The 21,122-nt window shown below is 34.9% G+C and overlaps 2 protein-coding genes across 2 annotated transcripts; one reads left to right on the top strand and one right to left on the bottom strand.

Moving 5' to 3' along the window:
- Positions 1-215: 215 nt before the first annotated feature.
- Positions 216-3,014, top strand: LOC100373144 (protein mab-21-like 3). Its single transcript, XM_002740890.4, has 4 exons — positions 216-761; positions 1,642-1,873; positions 2,057-2,201; positions 2,406-3,014. The coding sequence occupies exons 1-4, from the start codon at positions 263-265 to the stop codon at positions 2,679-2,681; spliced, it is 1,152 nt and encodes a 383-aa protein (XP_002740936.1). The 5' UTR covers positions 216-262; the 3' UTR covers positions 2,682-3,014.
- A 1,038-nt stretch (positions 3,015-4,052) lies between these two features.
- On the bottom strand, positions 4,053-21,053 carry LOC100373000 (conserved oligomeric Golgi complex subunit 6-like). The gene is made up of 19 exons (XM_085499790.1): positions 20,920-21,053; positions 18,926-19,069; positions 17,453-17,524; positions 15,508-15,566; positions 13,438-13,549; positions 12,632-12,714; positions 10,846-10,916; positions 10,256-10,349; positions 10,058-10,134; positions 9,335-9,478; positions 9,065-9,129; positions 8,805-8,896; positions 8,233-8,347; positions 7,616-7,747; positions 7,145-7,312; positions 6,503-6,610; positions 6,229-6,282; positions 5,929-6,008; positions 4,053-5,227 (listed from the first exon to the last, which is right to left on the bottom strand). Exons 1-19 carry the CDS (start codon positions 21,031-21,033, stop codon positions 5,080-5,082), a joined length of 1,932 nt encoding a protein of 643 aa, XP_085355916.1. The 5' UTR covers positions 21,034-21,053; the 3' UTR covers positions 4,053-5,079.
- Between the last annotated feature and the right edge of the window lie 69 nt (positions 21,054-21,122).

Genomic DNA, 21,122 nt, shown 5'->3' with positions numbered 1-21,122 from the left:
AATTATTCAAATGCAGATAACGGTGACGTCTCCCATGCTTACTGATTCTCTGAATGTATGCGTCAGGTATTTTCCAGTCGTGCTGATGTAATTGTCAATATTGATATTTCATTGGCTGTTGAGCCGCATTAATCATGCTAGATGGGGGATTTCCAGTATTTATTTGTACAATATAATCGTCCCCATTATATAAAGGGGTCAATATTAAACCAACTACCAGGCTTCACGCAACGTCCTCAATACGTACAAAACGATTATCGACATGTTGGCGACGCAAAATGGTTTGGTCGGTGACCTAAATTATTACACAGACACGCAGATAAAAATGCGCCGGGAAAAGGTGAAAGCTGCCGTGAATGCCGTACACAGTGTGGTCGACCCTATTCTGAAATATGTTCACGACAAAGATCCACGATTCAGTCATCAGACGTGGAACTCGGGAAGTTACGCCTCGGGATTGAAAGTCACTGAACCGAACGAGTTTGACTTCAATGTCCCTATGGAAGGTTTGCCGAATTTGATTTGGAAAACTGCTGACAAGCCAGCCTACTACACCATAGACGTAGACGGTCAGTTGGTTGAAACGAAGGTTCCACTTCCAAATCCGCCCAATGGATACCATAATGTGACAATAGACACAGTTTCCGATATTTGGAAACCGGAAAATAATATGAAAATGGGCGATTACGTCGTGCCGTTCAAGGTGAAGACTATATTCAAAGTCCTTGTTAAAAACGCCGTCAGAGAGTGCAAACTGCGAGGTAACGTACTGATACAAAATATATATGTTGTATAATAGCTTCAATCGTTTTAAAACTAGGGATAAGCTGGAGATTGTGTGAGTGAAAACAAATAATTATTTCATTCGAGACAAAATTATATGGAAGAAATTTGTACTTGCGTTGGTTATAATATCACAACGTCTCAGAGTGATCTTTATACTGATGTCAGCCTAAAGTAAATGCGCTGTGTAAGCATTCTGATTGCTGCCGCTTAGGGGGTCCTCAGATAAATGAAGCATGCACACATCAAACGTAATATTTAAGTTCACGGGGAGGGGGCGAGATCGAAGGTGGTTTCAATTACTGTGCGTACGATTTCACTGTGTTGTTATATAGTTTTTTCACGGGGAAGCGGGAATGTCACAACAAAATTAGACTTACTGTCTGCATATTTTAATTATCACAACCTCTAACTTAATAATGTTGAGTGTGCTGTAACACGTGCGATACTTTAAATAAATAAATATAGTTTTCGCAATTCTGTTATTATTCGATGAGACATCCATTCGTCACTATTCAAGCCATGTGTCATGGACGTCATTTAACACATTCCTATATATGGAACACAATCCCTGGCAGGGATTGGATTCTTGCAAGGGGTTAGAAAATGTAACGTCATCGGCTGACAATCAAAATATTGGTAACATATATTGTATAAACTGCATGGTCACTGAACTACGATATCGATATTCGGTTTGATTTGTACGTGTAATAAACGGGGATATTTGCCATCCTATAATGTCACATTGATTAACGTAATTTTATTTTAATTTAATTCTAGCTTTACACTCGTTTCAAGATAACACATTAATTTTTCTTAACAGTATGTGTAAAGTCGGTGTGTATTTTCTATTAACAGAGTCAGTCCGAGTGTTGAAAAAAACTCATGGTCCAGCCATAACATTGATGGTGTCATCCGGCGAAGAGAGGATATCTGTAGATCTCGTGCCATTAGTTCCTGCCAATGGGCGTGGTCTTCCGCCAAATGTTCTCAATAGCTGGCCTCGTTCGCCTGTCTGGCCGCCAAAGCACAAAGTTGAAGAAGTACGGAAGATTGGCACAGACTCTGTAGCCAAAGACAATTTGTATTGGTGAGTTTAGCTCTACATTTTTATGACATATAACTACGTAGGGAAATAGACATAAGAATTACATCTTTTAGGTAGTTTGAAGCGGGGTGTCGTTACTCAATTCCCACGCGTGCGCAGGTTGGGTAGTTTTAACAGCATACTCACTTGTTTTAGTTAAACGCCTATATTTCTGTATTCCGACAGGCTTACGTCATTCAGCCGATGTGAAATAGCCTTGCTGGACGGAATTGACAGCGATGAAGGGTGTCGTAAACAGTGTTTACGTTTACTGAAGAAAATTCGTGAAGACCACTGGCAATCACCAGCACTGTCATCCTACCATTTAAAGGTGAATTAACTAAACATGCCTGTATATACTAGTGCAATGGTAACTTGAATATTATTAGCATATTCGCGTGTGATTGCATGTGATCTCGTCGATGGTCTACTTTGACATAAGTTAATTTTGTACTTTCAGTGGATGAACATATTTTTAATTCCCTGTAGTCCATTTGATTCTACACTAATACTTTGAATATCATTTCTGTTTCAGAATTTGCTTTTGTGGGAGTGTGAGAAATATCCAAACAGCCATGACTGGTCACGTGATATGCTTGGACAACGTTTCGTTGGATTGGTTGGAAGTCTGTTGAAATGCCTCCGTGGACAGAATTGCCCGCATTACTTCATTCCAAGTATCAATCTTTTTCGGAATAAAGAGAACAGCAAACTGAAAGAACCCGAAAACTTGTTATTGATTGCGGACAAAGTTCAAGAGTTTTACGAGAATCCATGTGGTTTTATTGGTGAATGGAAGGACGGCAACTAAATAAAGAATGCTGACTGCGCATAATTAATGATAAATCTTGTATCAACTTTACTTTACAATTTTAATTTTGTGTCCAAGATATCCAAATGATTAAACAATTTAGCTACCTCGGTTTATGAATTTTTATTTTAATAGAGAAAATACCAGCGTGTTAAAGTTATCCTAACAAATGCGTTTCTGGAAATTGTTGGTGACAAGCTGCCAATACACACTTACTAAATCAACTGAACAAAATGCTGATAATTAATGTCAATTATTGTGTGGAAGAATATGTACTCGTATAGTTTAAATTATGTCTTATACAACTTTAACAAATAAATAAAATTTATATCACCTCGTCTACGCCTCGATATTTCTCATGTACATATGGGAGTCGCACATATTGCACTGAATTGACAAATGTATATTCAGCTCCACTCTAACATCAGTACCTTGTGGTTTGGATGATACGGATGTAACAAAATATAATGAACACATGACATGGAATCAAGCGCACTTTATATAAAGCAAGCCCTTAAAGCGGGAGGGTCGTCACCTGCGCACGCGCGGTAATTGAGTCAAAAGCGACGATAACAACACACGCTAAAACGCAAAGGCTCAGGGGTAGACGCTTGTTTGTAATCAATGACACGCTATGGCCATCTGACACATGCGCAGGTGATGACTACCCCGCTTTAATCAAAAAGCAAACACCCAGATTGATTTTGCTTATGTCATTTAAAACTGATCAAAGTTCACAACAACTAAAAACGAATCAGCTAAATGAGCGTATAGTGTCTTATATTCTAAATTTATTCTAAATATCTAAAACCTTATTATTTTTGTTTATCAGAAGTGTAATCAGTTTATTATGGTGTGTCTAATCACTCTGCATACTTAGCTTATTCATTAGGGGTCATTCACGATGTGTAATCAAGGATTAAAATTTGCATCAAGTCAAGAGTTGTAAATCTATAACGTAAACATCAAATAAACTAGAGCTTCGCAGTAAGGGATAGGTGGAAACAAAAAATATTTTCACTTAAGTTACTCCAACTCACCGTGATTTTCGAGTTGTGAGCCAAAAATGTCAAGAAAATTGGTCAACACAGGTTTGAGATGTAAGCCAAAAACTGGGCGTTAGAATAAGCCAATTTGAACAAAATTTGTCAATGCTTATACATATAACGCTAGAGAAAGAAGTCAAAACATCAGTCGATTGGTCATCTTGAATTTGATCGTGACTTAACTTACTAAACATGTGTCCATATGCAAACTCGTACTGCCTGTGTAGTTTTAAGAATACAAGTCTGTCCCAATTCATGTAAACATGACCATTAGTCCCAGTCTTTAAAGTAGAATACCCACAATTATGCAATAACTCTTCATCAGTTTGTTTAATAATTCATTTTTAATTCCATGTAAGATATTCCCAGATATGTACATCAAAATGAAAGTCAACTCGCCCACAAAATAAATTTTAATCAGATTACTGAAAACATATGCAGAAAATGTTTCCAACATGCAGTTTGTGATCTGATAAAGCTCAGATGCAAGAACTTCATACATAATAAAACAAAATATGATTTATCTGAAACTAGATTAGTAGTCAACAGTTTTTGGGAAGGAGAAACGTAATGTTTCACATAAGAACATTATTATGTAGCACAGCACATATACGTTAACATAAACTTCTGTTACATATGCCCATCTCATATATTTTTAGTTTTTCTTTCTTAAATTGTAAATTAAATACATTGAAAGTTGTCTCATGCATGTACCAGTCAAATGTATGTATACCATATTTCGTCCACAAGAAGTTTAATACAGGCAGCTGATATTGCAGTTAGTGGAAACTGCATTTAAAGTTTTCATTAACTATCTTGATCGAAATTTGCAGAGAATATGGTAAAGAACAATGTTGCAAAATGTGCATGACTGCTTGACAGTGATGCTAAAGCTCAAAATACTGATGATGTAGCCAAATATTTTAACTTATCATGCGGAATTGTCAAATTATCTGCAGTTAACACAAACATGTTTGCCTAAAAAGTATGAAGCATGTAAACTGCTGATCACTGACCATTCAAACAAAGCCATCTAAAGCATTCATGCAGCTGATCACCCCCCAACAAAATGTATGTGCAATCCATGAAGTGTGTAAGCTGACCAATGAATGATTAATATAACCACAGACAAATCAAAACTTTGAATCCCATATGCTACAATCGTCCACAAATATTTACTGGAAAATGTCCATGTACCCAATACTTGTTGCAGGAATTATCAAAATGGCAATAAATATTGGTATATTGTATGAATACAATAAATGCTAGGTCGAAGTACATCCTTAGCAACATTGTTAAACATTAAATTTATATATAATTTAGCGCTTCAAATGAATATCTACAGTGTTAAATTATGATAGTAACGTTTTCACTTGTTGTGGAGTTCTAATAACAATGGATCTTGGTTCTTTGTAACCGTTGCTAGGATTGGTGATGGCTTGATACAGGAAGTCATAAGCAGCTGATACAAGCTCTGTGGACCTTTTATGTACAGTTCTCCTGTTTGAAAAAAAAGTAGTGAAATAACACAAATTTTAATATTATACTTTTATATTGTGCCTTAAAATGGCATGACCTTCTGAAATGTGAATTGGCATCATGGTTTCAAACATATGCCAGTCATATGCAAATTATGTTGCACTGTGAAGTAAATAATATATACCCAGTAGAATGTGATATACACCTCATAGTGAGAACAATATAATGCGTTCATACAGGTTTTTATATAAACTAAGACAAGCACTACTGACAATAGGTAAATGTACTTGTTTCCTTATGCATTTATGGCATCAGTAACGTGTATGAAAACCACATGTTTATGCAATATACATGCAGAGGCATTTGAATACAAGATGGACGCCTCCTTTATTTGGAGGCTTGCAGATGCTAACACATACAGTAATTATATTTCTATTTCTATGGGGCTCATGAGAAAATTACAAAGTATGCAATCAGGAAATACTTTGACTTCCATTACACAGTTACACAATACTGACTGTGTTGCATTCTTGTAATATCTCATTGTAGTAATGTATGTTATTTGTACAACTTCAACTAGCATTGAAAGGCAATTTAGATGCCTACATCAACCATCCCCATAAACAAAATACATGTGTTTATGGTGGCCACAAATATAGCAACCCTTTTGACATATGATATCAATATTATGGTAGCCTGGCAACCGAAAATAAAACACATACCTTAATGAAGTGCTCTGTAGGAAATTCAACTGTGGCATTGTTAAACTATCTGGTGATGATAGATACGAGTCAAATTTGCTCTGTTAAATGAAAAATGAAAGTTAAAGAAAAAAATGTTTAATTATAGATGTACTACTATAAGCTATGGAGTTTTAGAATACAATAATTTCTAGTATCGGCATCAAATAGCTATGCAAATAAGGACACAGAGTCCAATAATTACGCAAATTTCCAACTTTATTGGATATAAATAATGTACTTGTGATGTAATGTAAAATAATGCAGTGGTAATTAACTTACCATGGCAGATCTGACTGTAGTGGCATCCATACCATGTATTGACGCTAAAGGACCCTACAAATAGAATTCAAATTATGTCTGTTAATTTGTAACCAATTAGACACAAACACCTTTTTTAGTAATGTCAAATGACCCAGCCGATAGTATGAGACTTCATTGTCACATGTACGAGTTTGAATCCCACTTAGAACACGCGTTTGATTCGGCAGTTTCTCGTCATTTTTTCACTGAGTGAATAAATTAAAACATATCTCCTTATAAAAATCAATGTTACCTCTTTCAACTGATGTTGTTGTATAATACTGTAGATGTGTGATAACCCAGTTCGTGATAAAACATAGGAAGCCTGTTCACTAACTATAGTATCAAGGTGAGCTTCAATCTATTGATAGAATGAATAATGGTCAGCATCTAACAACCAACTTAGTGCAAATGTTGCTCTTTGCTTACACTAGTTATACAAACATACAATGTACTACAGAGTAAATTGAACAACAAAGAAAATGATGCAACTGTTTTCTATAGAGTGGTGACTGGAGAAAGTTAGGTTTTATTGTATATTAGTATTGAATGTATGGGTACAGTACTGCATCTATTTTCAGTTATTTCACTAGTCCAACATTGTGTTAAATGGTACACCAAATCCAAGAGTGCAAATTACTGTGACATAAATATTCAAAACTGATTTGCCTAGTGACAGAAGATTCTGAGACACCCAACTAAACCACAGACTAAAAAAACTGACAAAATGCACACAGTTTTACGAGAAAGATTGGAAAAATGTATTTCCAGTACAAAAAGGTTTGGTTTGGATATGTTTCCAGTCAGTATATGTTTCAGGCAGCTGTGGATTCATGTACATTATTTAATGATCTCTTTCCAGAATATACACTACTCTACGTTGAGCTGCACTTACCTGTCCAGCTAGCATTTCCAGTCTTTGATCAGTGAATTCATATAGGGCCAAGGTGGACTGCATTGCATAAATACAATTCACCATATAAACACCCATATCAGCTGGATTCAGTTTACTGGCAGACACTGCACACATTTGTAACAGTGGATCTAATACACAAGACAACACCTATACGAAGAGGAGTCAAATATTGTTATTATCAACTGACACAACAAGCAATCAACCTTCATTTGCATAAATTATGCATATCATGAATATTCAATACCACATATCAACTCAAGACTAAATCATTTGCAGAGATTTCATGACATAATGACATCTTTAGTAAATTTATATTTACTAAATTTTATATTTATTCTTTTTCACATCTTTCGCCAACATCAGCATAACTAAACTTGAAACTAAATTGAAAGTTTTGCTATTATTATTGTTCTTATTCAGAACAATACAACTACAATGCTTCATGAATACCTTGGCAAAGTCTTCCTGTCGGGCATCAAGCGGTACTACTGATGAATCATGCGATGCAAGAACTTCCCTTAATAATGCCAAAGATTGATTCAAGGACTGAGTCGCGCCAAGATCCGCTGGAGGTAACTCTACCTGTAAAAGGAATCGTGAGATGACACATATTAACCTGACATCAAATCAAACTGTTTCAACACACTACCATCTATCAATTCATTTTAAATAAGCCACTGATCCACTAAAAATATGCTGCATCTTATTTGCTTTTTCCTCATGCAGGAACGTTTGTGATGGCAAAAATTCTCTTGGAAAAGTATGCTCTATGGTTGACTTTTGAAAAGTGACAAAACACTAAAGTGAATACACTTAAAACTGAATGAAATGCTTTAAAATTCCTTATACATGTACATCTATAATTGAATGAATATTGGCCAGGGGTTCAGGGATAATTTGACTTTAGTATGTATTCAAGTTAATGTGTGTTGAAAGGGGTGGGTGCTTGGTCAAAATAGACCCTAAAAATAGAAATCCCCCACAAGTGGGGGGGGGCACTTAGTTTGGCATGGTCGCTAAGTCACATGAGTACGGTATAAACATAATGACAGTTATAAGGTACTTACCTTTTCCATAAGCCTTTGTGCATGAGCATTAAGAGCAGCATAGAACATTCTTTGACTTAATTCATGAACTTCAGCTAAAGTAGTCAACAACACAGCATCTGACCCAAGTAGTTGTCTGAAATAAATAAAACAAACTATGACTATTACAATGTATGTGTAATCCCACTATCAAACACATATTTAAAAAGTAGGTAATAAGAAAAACAGATTGTGTTATTTTTTAACAGAAAGCTTCAACAAGATGGCAAGGGAAGATGGTTTGTTGATATTATATTTAACGTTGGTTTATTGTAAACCTAAAGTGTCAAAAAAACACTCAATACATGAATAGCATTATTTTTCTTCAAATGGAATGGCCACCAGTTGGCCATACCAAAAGGTTTCAGTTGTCGTCATCATAACATTTCTCCAATCAGTGAAAGATAGTTAGAAATACATGTACATTCCCACTAGATGTATGGATATGAACACCTAACAACTATTACTGCATACTCTATAGGAATCATGGAATCACTTACAAATAATTATGCAAATTAAGTAATTAATTATGCAACAGAAACATGATGACTTACCCTATTGTGTGATGATAGAACTTCAAGAGATTGGCTAATTTATACAAAATAACAGGACCTGGTTCTGAAACCAATACCTGCTCCACTCTCACCTGCAATAACACAATAGTTAAATTGAAATTAAAATAACCACATTCAAGAAATGTAAACCAAAACAGTCAACACTTAAAACACGTTTAAATGTTACAAGTTACAATGTGTTGCACGAGTTGTATGCATGCGATGACTGAGCTGATATAATGAAATGTACATTCTATCACCTTAAATGGTCTGCAAACACCTTCCGTGATGTGACCTAAAATTTCATATATCTGCAGTGCCCCAGCTGAAATAGACAGGAATCAATTAGTTACAAACTTTGTATTTATTATGTTATGTTGAATCGACATCCAGTTCCAGATTATGCAGGGTTTCCATCTGACAAATTACCTAATTTAATTTCTATGATCCAACTTTTTGTATCACTATAAAGACAAGTTCTCATATTTTTCTGATACAAAAGAACAGCAGCAAAATGAGAACATACTGACCTTGCTGTGTGGCTAGTTTAACTAAACCTTGCAAATGTTCTTTTTCTGAGGCCGAAGCCTGATGTAACCATGCCAGCATATCGCCAACATATCGCAATGGATCATGGGAATGGAGCTCTATGGGACGTGGAGTTCCCCCAGGACCTGTAGTGCACACACACACATGTATGTATAAGTATGTGATAATTAACACAGTGATAAACATAAAACCTCAAACATTTTTGAAAGTGCTGTTGTCAGCAAAATGTCTGAATAAGTACTCAAATCGCTGGTATCTAATCTGATTAAAATCAGATTAAAGTAGATGGGCTGACCTTTTTTAATTTACGGTCACATACATTGCTTCTAACATCATCTGAACAAAACATATATAGTACGTAAATCATATTCAGGTCTTTAAAGTTCATCACGCAATCAGAATTTATAATACAGACCACGCTCTGTAGTTAGACATACTTTATACTCATTATTGGTGGATGGATACCTTCAGAAGAATGCATGCTCCCTCAGCATGAGTTATACAGGTAGTTGATCAGAGGTAGTTTGTGGCAATGTACATCAGTGAGTGTAAATTAAAAGTGATCACAGCCTGTGCCTACACCAGATTTTTTTCGAATTGGTATGTATAGGAAAATATAAAGGTCGTGAAGTGATGATAAGCAACACAGTAATGATATTGTAGTTTAATTTGGTGTGTAAACTGTAATCTATATCTGAACTCACCTCCACGAGTAAGGGCATCAATAAATCCTCTAACCACAGCTGTTCTTCTAGCTGTACCAAATTCATCTAAAGAATACCTAATATGGAATGAGAAATATAACAATTGTCATACCTCCCACAACTTTAAAAGAAAACAAATTCTCAAGAAATATTATTGGTCAGTTACAAGGTTATAGCCCTGAGGGTAAACTAACTTACCTAAACAATACAGGTCTGTCCTGCAGTGCTTGCACTGCTTGACACAGCAGTGGTGATACCTCTACAGAGTCGCTACTCAGTAAACGACATTCACCTGAAAAGGAATTTATTGGGTTAACTAACATGATACTAGTCTAGGTCTAAGAGCTCATCAGAAGTAGGTAATTGACCTGAAATCTGAAATTAATAAATTGAATTAGAGTTTCTCCTTCTACTTTTATTAATTGAACCACTTCTCTAAATCTTAATAAAATAATCAAGTTGGGTCAACTGTTGACTGCTGGGAAAAGAAGATTTCTTTTGTTTTTATTTTCACTTACTTTAGAAGTAAGTTTATAAAAGATTTGAATAACATTTTACCAAATCACAAATTCCTATAGGGTGACAATCTCTGTACGTTCTGTGAGTCATATCAACTTTAGAAACACAATCACAATCGTAGGCACATAAGATAAGATAGACATTCCCCCTGTAATATATTCCTTCAATATTCTGAATATAAAAAAATAAAAAATAAATTCTGAAAAACCAGATTGTCTGATGGCAGCCAGCAGAGAAGACATCTGATGATAAATATAGAAGTCATTTACCTTGCGTCCACCTGTATAGTCGTTCATATGCAGTCTCCTGGTGTAAGGCCATAGATTCCATTATTTCCAGTCTAAAAATTCAAAAAAAAAGTTAAAAAATAAACATCAATAAACGATATCAATAAAATACCTTGTCTGTTGTGCTAAATTTACATAATTATGTATAATGTGCAAAAAAAAGTATGTGTGATTTTCATGTTATAATTTAAAGCTGCATTTGAATGCGTTTTTTTTTTCTTATTTGTTAATCTATGTATTATTGACTGACCATTGTGGTGGCAAGGTCATACACACAGAGTAACATGTTTAATAAGGAGTACATGTGATGTGTATACCTGTACAAACACATCTACACAGCTGCAAAATGATTATTGTGTACAAACAAAAATTTGCTATTTGCATGTTACTATCATAATATATACCATATAACATAATCATGTGTTTGCTCATTTGGTAAAACAAAGCACAGTCCCTCTATCCCCGGTCTGGAAACGACTAGCGTTCTTTTGTCTCGAACCGCAGTGCGGGTAAACAAACCGTTCACACGCGGGCCGAGGGAGTCAGGAAGTCAGACAGATTACAATACCTTCAAAAGTTACCGTCATGCAAAGCGATACCTCATTGTATGACTTCACTTTGACTTCAAATTCGGGCAACCACAACGTAAACAAACATGTAAACAAAATTATCACTATGAAATTTGGGTTTTTTGAACCCTGATACGCATCACCACCAGCCTACCAACTCATAAACATCCAGTTCCTGCAATTCAAAGATTAATATCGGGAATTATCTTAATCTTCTCGTTTTAATAGGGAAAAACTTTGCGTGCCAACATGCTGACATCGCTAAAAAAATCTTGTCAAAATGGCGTCGTTCATGTTAACGTAGTCGATCGAAAAACCTGTGATATTTCTGATTCTTGGGGGGTTCATAACAGTTCAAGTCAACTATACAACAACTAATGACTTTATTCTATGTAAAAGTATATAACAATGCTTCAATGTTTGTATATAAATGATTTTTTTAGCACAGAATTGAGTACATTGTCATTTCAAAACGTCGCCATTTGCATTTACGATCTAAAAAGCATCCATAAAAGTCGCTCAATTTAACATTAATAAAATGCGGTGTGACAAATAACAAATCAGCCCACCAATTTTTAATGATATGTTTCGATTATAAAATGTCAAAATCGAAGACAAATATTGGTTTCGCGCCGAGAAGTATGGTAAATAAAATTGAGTTAATTTCAATCACCCCAAAATCAAATATCTGGGTAAAGGTATGAAAATTTGTTGCGAAAATGTGTCGTTGCTGGTAAAATAGATGAATTAAAGAACTACTCACCGGCTAATATATGACTTTATACAGATATCGTGATTAAAAAATTATGTGAAAAAGTACGAATTCTGTAATAAACAACTAAGTTGTAAAAAAAATACATAACACGGACGATGTCAAATCACGTACTGATCACGTGACAATGCTTTGCCCACACCCGCAATGCGCCTTTGCCAGGGAAGGAGACCAATTCACACCTAATACAATGACCGTTTCTAGACCGGGGATAGAGGGACTGTGAACAAAGTTACCTAATATTCGTTTAAACATGGATAAAAAAAAATTCTGTGCATGAGCCTTTAACAGTTTACTTTAAACTATTCATTGTATCTTTTAGTATATACTGATAAAATCTTTTCTGAAGTAAGCAAAATACATCAAATAAATTTTATTTTATTTTGAATGAAATATTAGCTTTGATAATTTTACATGAAAGACTTACCCAGCTGTCTGTTGATTTGTTCGAAGCAAAACTTTACAGTCATTGTGAATCTGTTTTACTCTTTCCATTGCTTTGAAAAAATCCTACGTGAAGAAAATAGAAAATAAGATTTGTCAAATTTTTAATAAATGTATCATGCTGGGTGAGAATTAAACGAGGCGGCAAAACGTGTAGGTGTAATGAACGCACAAATTGGGTTGATTTATGTTATCGGTAATGATGCTTTAGAATGTTTGAATAGACAACCACAATGTCTTATCCAGGCACACAGTTTCATGGTTCATGCCAATTTTGGGAGATCCTATCCGCTAATTTTTGATGTGTTTATGTTTTTGTGCATTTTTTTTTCTTATTTACTTATGGTCTATTTCAGTAACTGAAAAACATTGATAACTGGCTTTGTCTCATCTGCAAACTGGAAATGACGTCATGGGAATTCCAAATAATGCAATATGTAATTTACAATGTACATATGTAGCTGACCATTCCTGCAGTATCAAACACTCTTGAAAAGACACGTTTTCAACATGGCTAACAATGTAAACACATGTCACTTTTACAATACAATGCTACAAAATCATGATGGGGGAAGTTTTCCCCTCATTTTCCAAATCCTGCATGAAAACAGTGCTGCCAAGCATCTTTAGGTCTGTATTAGACTAACTACAGCATGTCAACATTTACCAAAAAAGAATTCAGAAAACCTATTTTTTGTGATATGAACTTTAGTATAAAAATGAATGTACAGATATTTATAACTTTATACTCAAATGACCATAAAATGAATTGATAATATATGTGTGTACCTCATGAAGATGACCATCTCTGGTTCCTCTCAGAAGTTTAGCTTCTTCAGGCTTCAGTTGAAATTTATTTAGAAACGCATCAGCAACTTCGGCTCTCATCTGTAAACGTTGGCTGACAAAAAGACAAAATAAATTTCTTAAGCGGTATTTAAAATGAAAAACAAAGTTCTATCTTGCTTGAAAAGCAATGATCATTGCAAGAGTTGTCAACCCTTTCATCACAACTATCAGCTTTTGTATCTTTGTAACACAAAATACTGCAGTAAGCATGAATGGTGACATATAGTGCACTTTGCCACAGAAACGATATTCTATGTTTGGGACTACCCCAGTACATGACTAGGTTGTGTAACCATCTTCCAATCATAATGGCAATTCAACCTGCTATCCTGCCGCCAACTAGGCCCAGTTGAACACAAAACTATGCAGACCTGAACTAAGATTCTCAACATACTCTTCCTGGGTTGATGAAATTTCAGAGAGAAAACAAGTCATTGTCAATGACACGTCCTCGTTCCGTTCATATTTGAGTGACATATACATTCAAAGCAGATCATGACCGAAATGCACCTGCATATGTACAACACATTGTGCTAAATCTGAACAAAATCCATCCATGCATGACTGAGATCCGGTTCTGGAATTGTGAAAATATGTGATTTTGATGCATTTTCGGCCTTAAAATGGCCATCATTCCGCTATTGTTAAGCAGATCATGAAACAAATGCACATATCTATTTGTGACATGATGTACCATGTGTGTGTGAAGTTTGAACTTGATCAATCCAGACATGTCTTGGATACGGATCCAGAACTGAATTCTTTAACAAAATGGCCGCCAGTCGGCCATTTCGAACTTGATCCGAAAAAAAAAAAAGACGTGCATCAAGGTCCTATTATGTTTAATGTATGTACCAAATTTGAACAAAATCCATCCATGCATAACTGAGATACGGGTCCGGAATGGTGAAAATGTGCGATTTCAATGCATTTTCGGCCTTAAAGCGGCCCCCATTTGGCTATCGTTAATGAGATCATGAAACAAATGCACATACATATTTGTGACATGATGTACCTTGTGTGTGTGAAGTTTCAACTTGATCAATCCAGACATGTCTCGGATACGGATCCAGAACTGAATTCTTTAAAACAAAATGGCCGCCAGTCGGCTATTTCGAACTTGATCCGAAAAAAAAATGACGTGCATCAAGGTCCGATTATGTTTAATGTATGTACCAAATTTGAATGAAATCCGTCCATGCATAACTGAGATCCGGGTCCGGAATGGTGAAAATGTGCGATTTCAATGCATTTTCGGCCTTAAAGCGGCCGCCATTTGGCTATCGTTAATGAGATCATGAAACAAATGCACATACATATTTGTGACATGATGTACCTTGTGTGTGTGAAGTTTGAACTCGATCAATCCAAGCATGTCTCAGATACGGATCCAGAACTGAATTCTTTAAAACAAAATGGCCGCCAGTTCGCCATTTCGAACCCGATCCAAAAAAAAAAATGACGTGCATCAAGGTCCTATTATGTTTAATGTATGTACCAAATTTGAACAAAATCCGTCCATGCATAACTGAGATCCGGGTCCGGAATGGTGAAAATGTGCGATTTTGATGCATTTTCGGCCTTAAAATGGCCGCTATTCGGCTATCGTTAATCAGATCATGAAAAAAATGCATGTGCATATGTCCCATATAAGGTGTGATGTATGAGTGAAGTTTGAAATTAATCGGTCCATGCATGTTCGAGATACAGGTGATCACGGACGCACGGACGCACACAGGGCAAAACATAAGTCCCCGTTTTTGGACTGCGTCCGAACGGGGACTAATAAAATGCTCCTATGGAAGGACTAACAAATTTCAACAGAGTTTATAGTATCCATGACAATTACTAATAAGACCCATTGTATAACCTTATGGATGACCTCAGAAGAGCCATTACCGATACAACATTTTTCATTCCCTGGATTCACATATTCACAAAGAATTTTCAAAGTAAATGGAATCAAGTGCACACAGGGTAGTGTGATGTGAGGATGGAGCTTAATAATACCTTTCAGCCTGCAGCTTGGTAGTCTTATTGATCAGATCAGATGTCTGGCTTCTGGCATTCTAGAAATGAGGAGATATTTCACAGATTAAAATTGCACTCACATATCATTCCTAAAGTTTTATTGGAGACATAGAACTATTATGTGAGCAGATTGCCATTGTTCTGAATAGACCATTTTCGTAATCAAATTATTTGATTTTTGCAGCAGACATCTGCTCCACCACTGTCATGCAATACAGGAGATTTCACAGTGAACGGGAAACCACCTATTACAGCAGGCCAGGGAAAAGATGAAGCTTTATGAACAGGGAAACTAAACAAGCAGCCTATCGGCTGAGATAGCTCCGCTGTTAGCAATGCACATGTCAATTAAAGAACTGAAGACATCATTAGAAAATGAACAATATGTATAGTATCAAAGCAATCAGACTTACAGTTTCTAACAAGAAGTCGAAAATATCACTTTCTACCAAAAATGACCAAAATATTCACCAAAATTAGAGAATTGAAGATATCATCACGAAATGAACAAATCTAAGAAAGGTCTACATGTAGTATCTATATATGTAATATCAAGGTAATTGAACTTTTGGTTTTTAACAAGAAGTCGAAAATATCACTTTTTACCAAAAATTACAAAAATATTCACCAAAATTAGAGAATTGAAGATATCATCACAAAATGAACAAATCTGAGAGAGGTCCACATGTAGTACCTATATATGTAATATCAAAGCAATCAGACTATTGATTTTTTACAAGAAGTCGAAAATATTACTTTTTACCAAAAATTACAAAAATATTCACCAAAATTAGAGAATTGAAGATATCATCACGAAATGAACAAATCTGAGAGAGGTGCACATGTAGTACCTATATATGTAATATCAAAGCAATCAGACTATTGATTTTTTACAAGAAGTCGAAAATATTACTTTTTACCAAAAATTACAAAAATATTCACCAAAATTAGAGAATTGAAGATATCACCACGAAATGAACAAATCTGAGAGAGGTGCACATGTAGTATCTATATATGTAATATCAAAGCAATCGGACTTGTGGTTTTTAACAAGAAGTCGAAAATATCACTTTTTACCAAAAATTACAAAAATATTCACCAAAATTAGAGAATTGAAGATATCATCACGAAATGAACAAATCTGAGAGAGGTTCACATGTAGTACCTATATATGTAGTATCAAAGCAATTGAAATTGCGGTTTTTAACAAGAAGTCGAAAATATCACTTTTTACCAAAAATGATAAAAATATTCACCAAAATTAGAGAATTAAAGATATCATTACAAAATGAACAAATCTGAGAGAGGTCCACATGTAGTACCTATATATGTAATATCAAAGCAATTGCACTTGCGGTTTTTAACAAGAAGTCGAAAATATCACTTTTTACCAAAAATTACAAAAATATTCACCAAAATTAGAGAATTGAAGATATCAACATGAAATGAACAAACCTAAGAGAGGTCTACCCAAGGTACATATACACCAAGTATCAAAGCATTCAGGCTTGTAGTTTTCAAGAAGAAGTCGAAAAAGTAAAACATTGACACGGACGACGACGACGGACAATCACTCATATGATAAGCTCCGCTCGACAAAGTCGACAGCGGAGCTAAAAACATCAAGTACCGTAAAATCTGTATTAAAAGCCACATCCCTAATAGAAATCGCACACATTCTTTTTGAACAATTGAGAACCAAAAAATCAACATTTCTCATATGTGTATGTGCTCTAATAGAAACCACATCCCCTCTATTGCATTGTATCATTTTAATAGAAACCGTGGCTTTTAATACAGATTTTACAGTATATATCTTTATGCAAATTGAAAATCACTGAAATTAAATGAATTACATTAAATGTCATGAATAAAAAAACAATCAGTAAAACTAAACTACTGACACAAATGAGAAGGAATGTACCTTTAATCTATTGGTCATTTCCTCACAACAGACTCCCATGGATTCCACATCATGATATATGCTGTCTAATTGCTGTAAAAAAAATGCATTAAAATTATGTATTTGAAGGACAAATTGTGTTTATGCCATCTTGCAAAGTCTTGAAGATTTTGACCCAAACAACATCTGAGAAATATCCCATCTGTGGGCAGTGAATGTGTGGAAATTTATTATAGGAAATAGTTTAGTTAGTGTATTCTCCTTTATCATGGAATACCCTAGTATTCATATTTCAAATGTCTCTTTGTCTTTTTCTTACAGCGAAAATACATTATCTGATATTTAATGCCAATAAAAGCAACGAACACAATTATTGCATTTCTCGTTGCTAGGTTCATGATTCCCCTAATCAATAATAAAGTGTTCCAAAAACCAACATTCAAATTGACCATTTTCCGTACACTGCGAGAATCACGCGTAATGCGTGAAATCGAACGTAAAAACAGGACAAACAAAGGTCATAGCGTCGTAGTGGCGTCAAACATCGCGTGGGATTCGACAAACGCAAAAGTATTTTGGGGACATTTCCATGCTTAATAATGTGCTGTCCACATTTGATGATAGGCAATTTCGATTAAGTGAGGGTATTCGGAAGCAATATTCCTCAGTCGAAGATCGGCCGGTCAATGTAAGCTGCAAAATAAAGAAATTCTAGTTCAAAATCAAATCGTTCGATTTTTGCGGCAGACGTTCGACGCGCGTCTTTCATGCATCTCACGAGATCTCGCAGTGTACGGAAAATGGTCTATTGCACAAGCATGCATCTGCACATTTAACATTCTAAGTATGTCCTAGGTATGCTACTAACTATGGAATGTTTGCCACCAAATTATATATGTAACTAAATGAGTATAACCATTATATAAGTCTATGTTGTACAATAGTAAACAAAACTGAAATGAGTCAAAACATGTGATGTGATCAATCAGGGAATATCAGGGATACAGCTCTGAAACAGCATTCAATAAATAAAAATTACCACAAGTTGGCTGGTTTGAATCAAATATATAAAAAACAAAATAAAAATCTGTCAATGTGATCTAAAATGGCAGAAATGCTTAATTATGATTTGGACATTAAAATGGCTGCCATCTTCAATTGGGTTGTGAAACAAATGCGTGTTCATATTTATGATATGGTGTGTGTATGAAGTGTGTGAATATAATCGGTTCAGTACATCCATGTTGAGGGTTTGTACAGCTGCATGCACACATGCACACACAGCTAAAATTAAAGTCCCTGTTTTTGTTTTTGCATTGGGACTAATAAAGAAAATACTACACTTCCGACAGTCTTTGTATTTAAGTGAATCACAAGGTTAAATACCAAGATCACTTTCAGACAATACAAAATTGTTCTCCACAAATCAAAATTAAAGAGAGGTTAAAAATTTTTAAAATTGAGAGTGGGCCTGCTAACTGCTCAAGTACTCACCTCTTTGACTTGCTGGGTTGCCTGCGCAAACTGTTCATTAATTGCTAGACTTCTTCTTTCAATATCTCCTCGTAAATTACGACGTGTTCGTAGATTATTCTCATAGAAAAACGTAGACAGTGCTTTTAAAGCTTCAAGAACATCCTGTAGAAAGACATTAATAACAACCATATTTTAACAAAATTTCTCACGTGATTATTATTATGGCCGTGGCCCACACTGCATGTATGTACATGTAGTTTAAATAATGTATCCGTTTGTTGTAAGGTGTGGAAGTTTTGTGCACTGTCGTCATAGAGTTGAACACTAATAACACTGATATCGGAATCAATTGCAATACAGGGTTTGCAAGAGAAAACAGAATGTATTGGCATTTTGAGTCGCTCATACAAGTTACTGCCAGCACTAATGCAATGATGTACATTTTTTTTCTTGAAAACTGTGAGGCCACAAGTTGACACTGAGTAAATGTAACAGATGCTCTGTATAACATTAAAATAGGGAATTTCTGGTAGCTAAGAAATTATCACTTAGAGGAATATTAATAAATAAGATGTTGTCATGATTATTATTGCAATTTGCAGCTCCTGTTATTAGTGGGCCTTGTCCAAATAAAAATTGTTCTACTTATATGAACATTTAGGCATAATAAATAATAATAATAACTTTATTTCCTCTGTGTAAAAAGATTTACATAGGATAAGTACAGCAAAAAAAAGATTTTTAAAATAATAACAAGGTATATGTAAAAATATTATTAAAAAAAATGTAAGTAACTAGTATTTAAATGTTGTGTAAATATAATTGACAAGTTCTATAATTATGCTAGGATCTTTGCTTGAGAGTATATATGTGAATTGTACATTTTATATTTTTGGATGAAAGTAGTGTCATAATTTTTTGGATTTTTTTATTTCCTCTGTGTAAAAAGATTTACATAGGATAAGTACAGCAAAAAAAAATATTTTTAAAATAATAACAAGGTATATGTAAAAATATTATTAAAAAAAAAGTATGTAACTAGTATTTAAATGTTGTGTAAATATAATTGGCAAGTTCTATAATTATGCTAGGATCTTTGCTTGAGAATTGTGAGAATATGTGAATTGTACATTTTATATTTTTGGATGAAAGTAATGTCATAATTTTTTGGATGAAGTTTTCCCTGTGTGTGTTATATTCTGGGCAATTCACTAGAAAATGTTTTTCATCTTTTATTGCATATTCTTTTGCTTTTTTATGCACATACATGTACGACTGGCATGCTGCCTATGTCAATAGAAGTATTATTATATGATGCTTGCCTAATTTCCTGAAATATTATGACTAACATTTCAAAATGCAGTACTGCATTATAGGATAATGCATCTTTAGATTATACCACCCACTCAGACACCCTACACTCTACAACCCAGTTAAGAAATGCAAATGAATTGATTTATTGTCTTATAGATGAAACCCCCACTTGTCCCAAAATGTAGAAAACCAAAGTTGGCTAACCTGCAATATGGACTGAATTTTGTGATTTTGTGAGACTGACAACAAAACACCAGCGATATTTTCACTGGTAAATTGGTGGGATTTTATTTCATGCACACATCATCACATTACCCGAAGTGGTATTCAGATCGAGTAAAAGATATGTATATGCGAGGCGTGTAACAAAAACATTTCAGTGTTTGGGGTTTTGGTAGAGGGCATCACATACTCGATTTGTACTTTAATTGCACGGTGTTTAATTTACAGAAGGATGTTCTAATAACAAATAAACGATTTCAATGTGTACGAGAAAATGAATATGGTTTGTAGATCTACGACGAGAAGAAATCGAGTTGGCAGTGACGTGGAGAGACGTGGCAGTGTAGGAAAACAACATACCATAGCGAAACATTGCAGTTACATGTCACAGCTGACGAACAGCGCCAGAATCGGTGGCGTTCACGTCACTGCGTTGCTATTGAATATGATAGGGGTAATTAACAAGAGTACTGTACCTTGTCATTGTCAAGTCTTGTTTCCAAGATTTTGTTCAGCTTTCGAGATAGAGGATTGTTCGGTTGCAAGTCTGGAGTCTGATCAGAAGTGGTTACTCTTTCCGGTGTCGCCATCTTGATTCAGGCTTGCGATTCAAAATACACTCCCTAGGCGAGTGGAAAAAGTTAAAAATTGACGAAAAAAGCGCATCATGATGATAGAT

This window comes from Saccoglossus kowalevskii, chromosome 1 (genome assembly GCF_978046115.1).
Source record: "Saccoglossus kowalevskii chromosome 1, keSacKowa6.1, whole genome shotgun sequence".
In the NCBI taxonomy this organism is placed as follows: Eukaryota; Metazoa; Hemichordata; class Enteropneusta; family Harrimaniidae; genus Saccoglossus; species Saccoglossus kowalevskii.
The sequence above is the reverse complement of the archived record's forward strand: the minus strand, read 5'-3'. Positions and strand labels throughout refer to the sequence as shown.

Bases quoted from the DNA above. Each gene is read 5' to 3' on its own strand.
- LOC100373144 (XM_002740890.4), top strand. From the start codon at position 263: ATGTTGGCGACGCAAAATGGTTTGGTCGGTGACCTAAATTATTACACA. The intron at 762-1,641 runs GTAACGTACTGA...TTCTATTAACAG, and splicing joins CAGAGAGTGCAAACTGCGAG to AGTCAGTCCGAGTGTTGAAA. The intron at 2,202-2,405 runs GTGAATTAACTA...TTTCTGTTTCAG, and splicing joins TGTCATCCTACCATTTAAAG to AATTTGCTTTTGTGGGAGTG.
- LOC100373000 (XM_085499790.1), bottom strand. From the start codon at position 21,033: ATGGCGACACCGGAAAGAGTAACCACTTCTGATCAGACTCCAGACTTG. The intron at 15,567-17,452 runs GTACATTCCTTC...CCTCATTTCTAG, and splicing joins AAATGACCAATAGATTAAAG to AATGCCAGAAGCCAGACATC. The intron at 6,283-6,502 runs GTAACATTGATT...TTCTATTTGTAG, and splicing joins AACAACATCAGTTGAAAGAG to GGTCCTTTAGCGTCAATACA.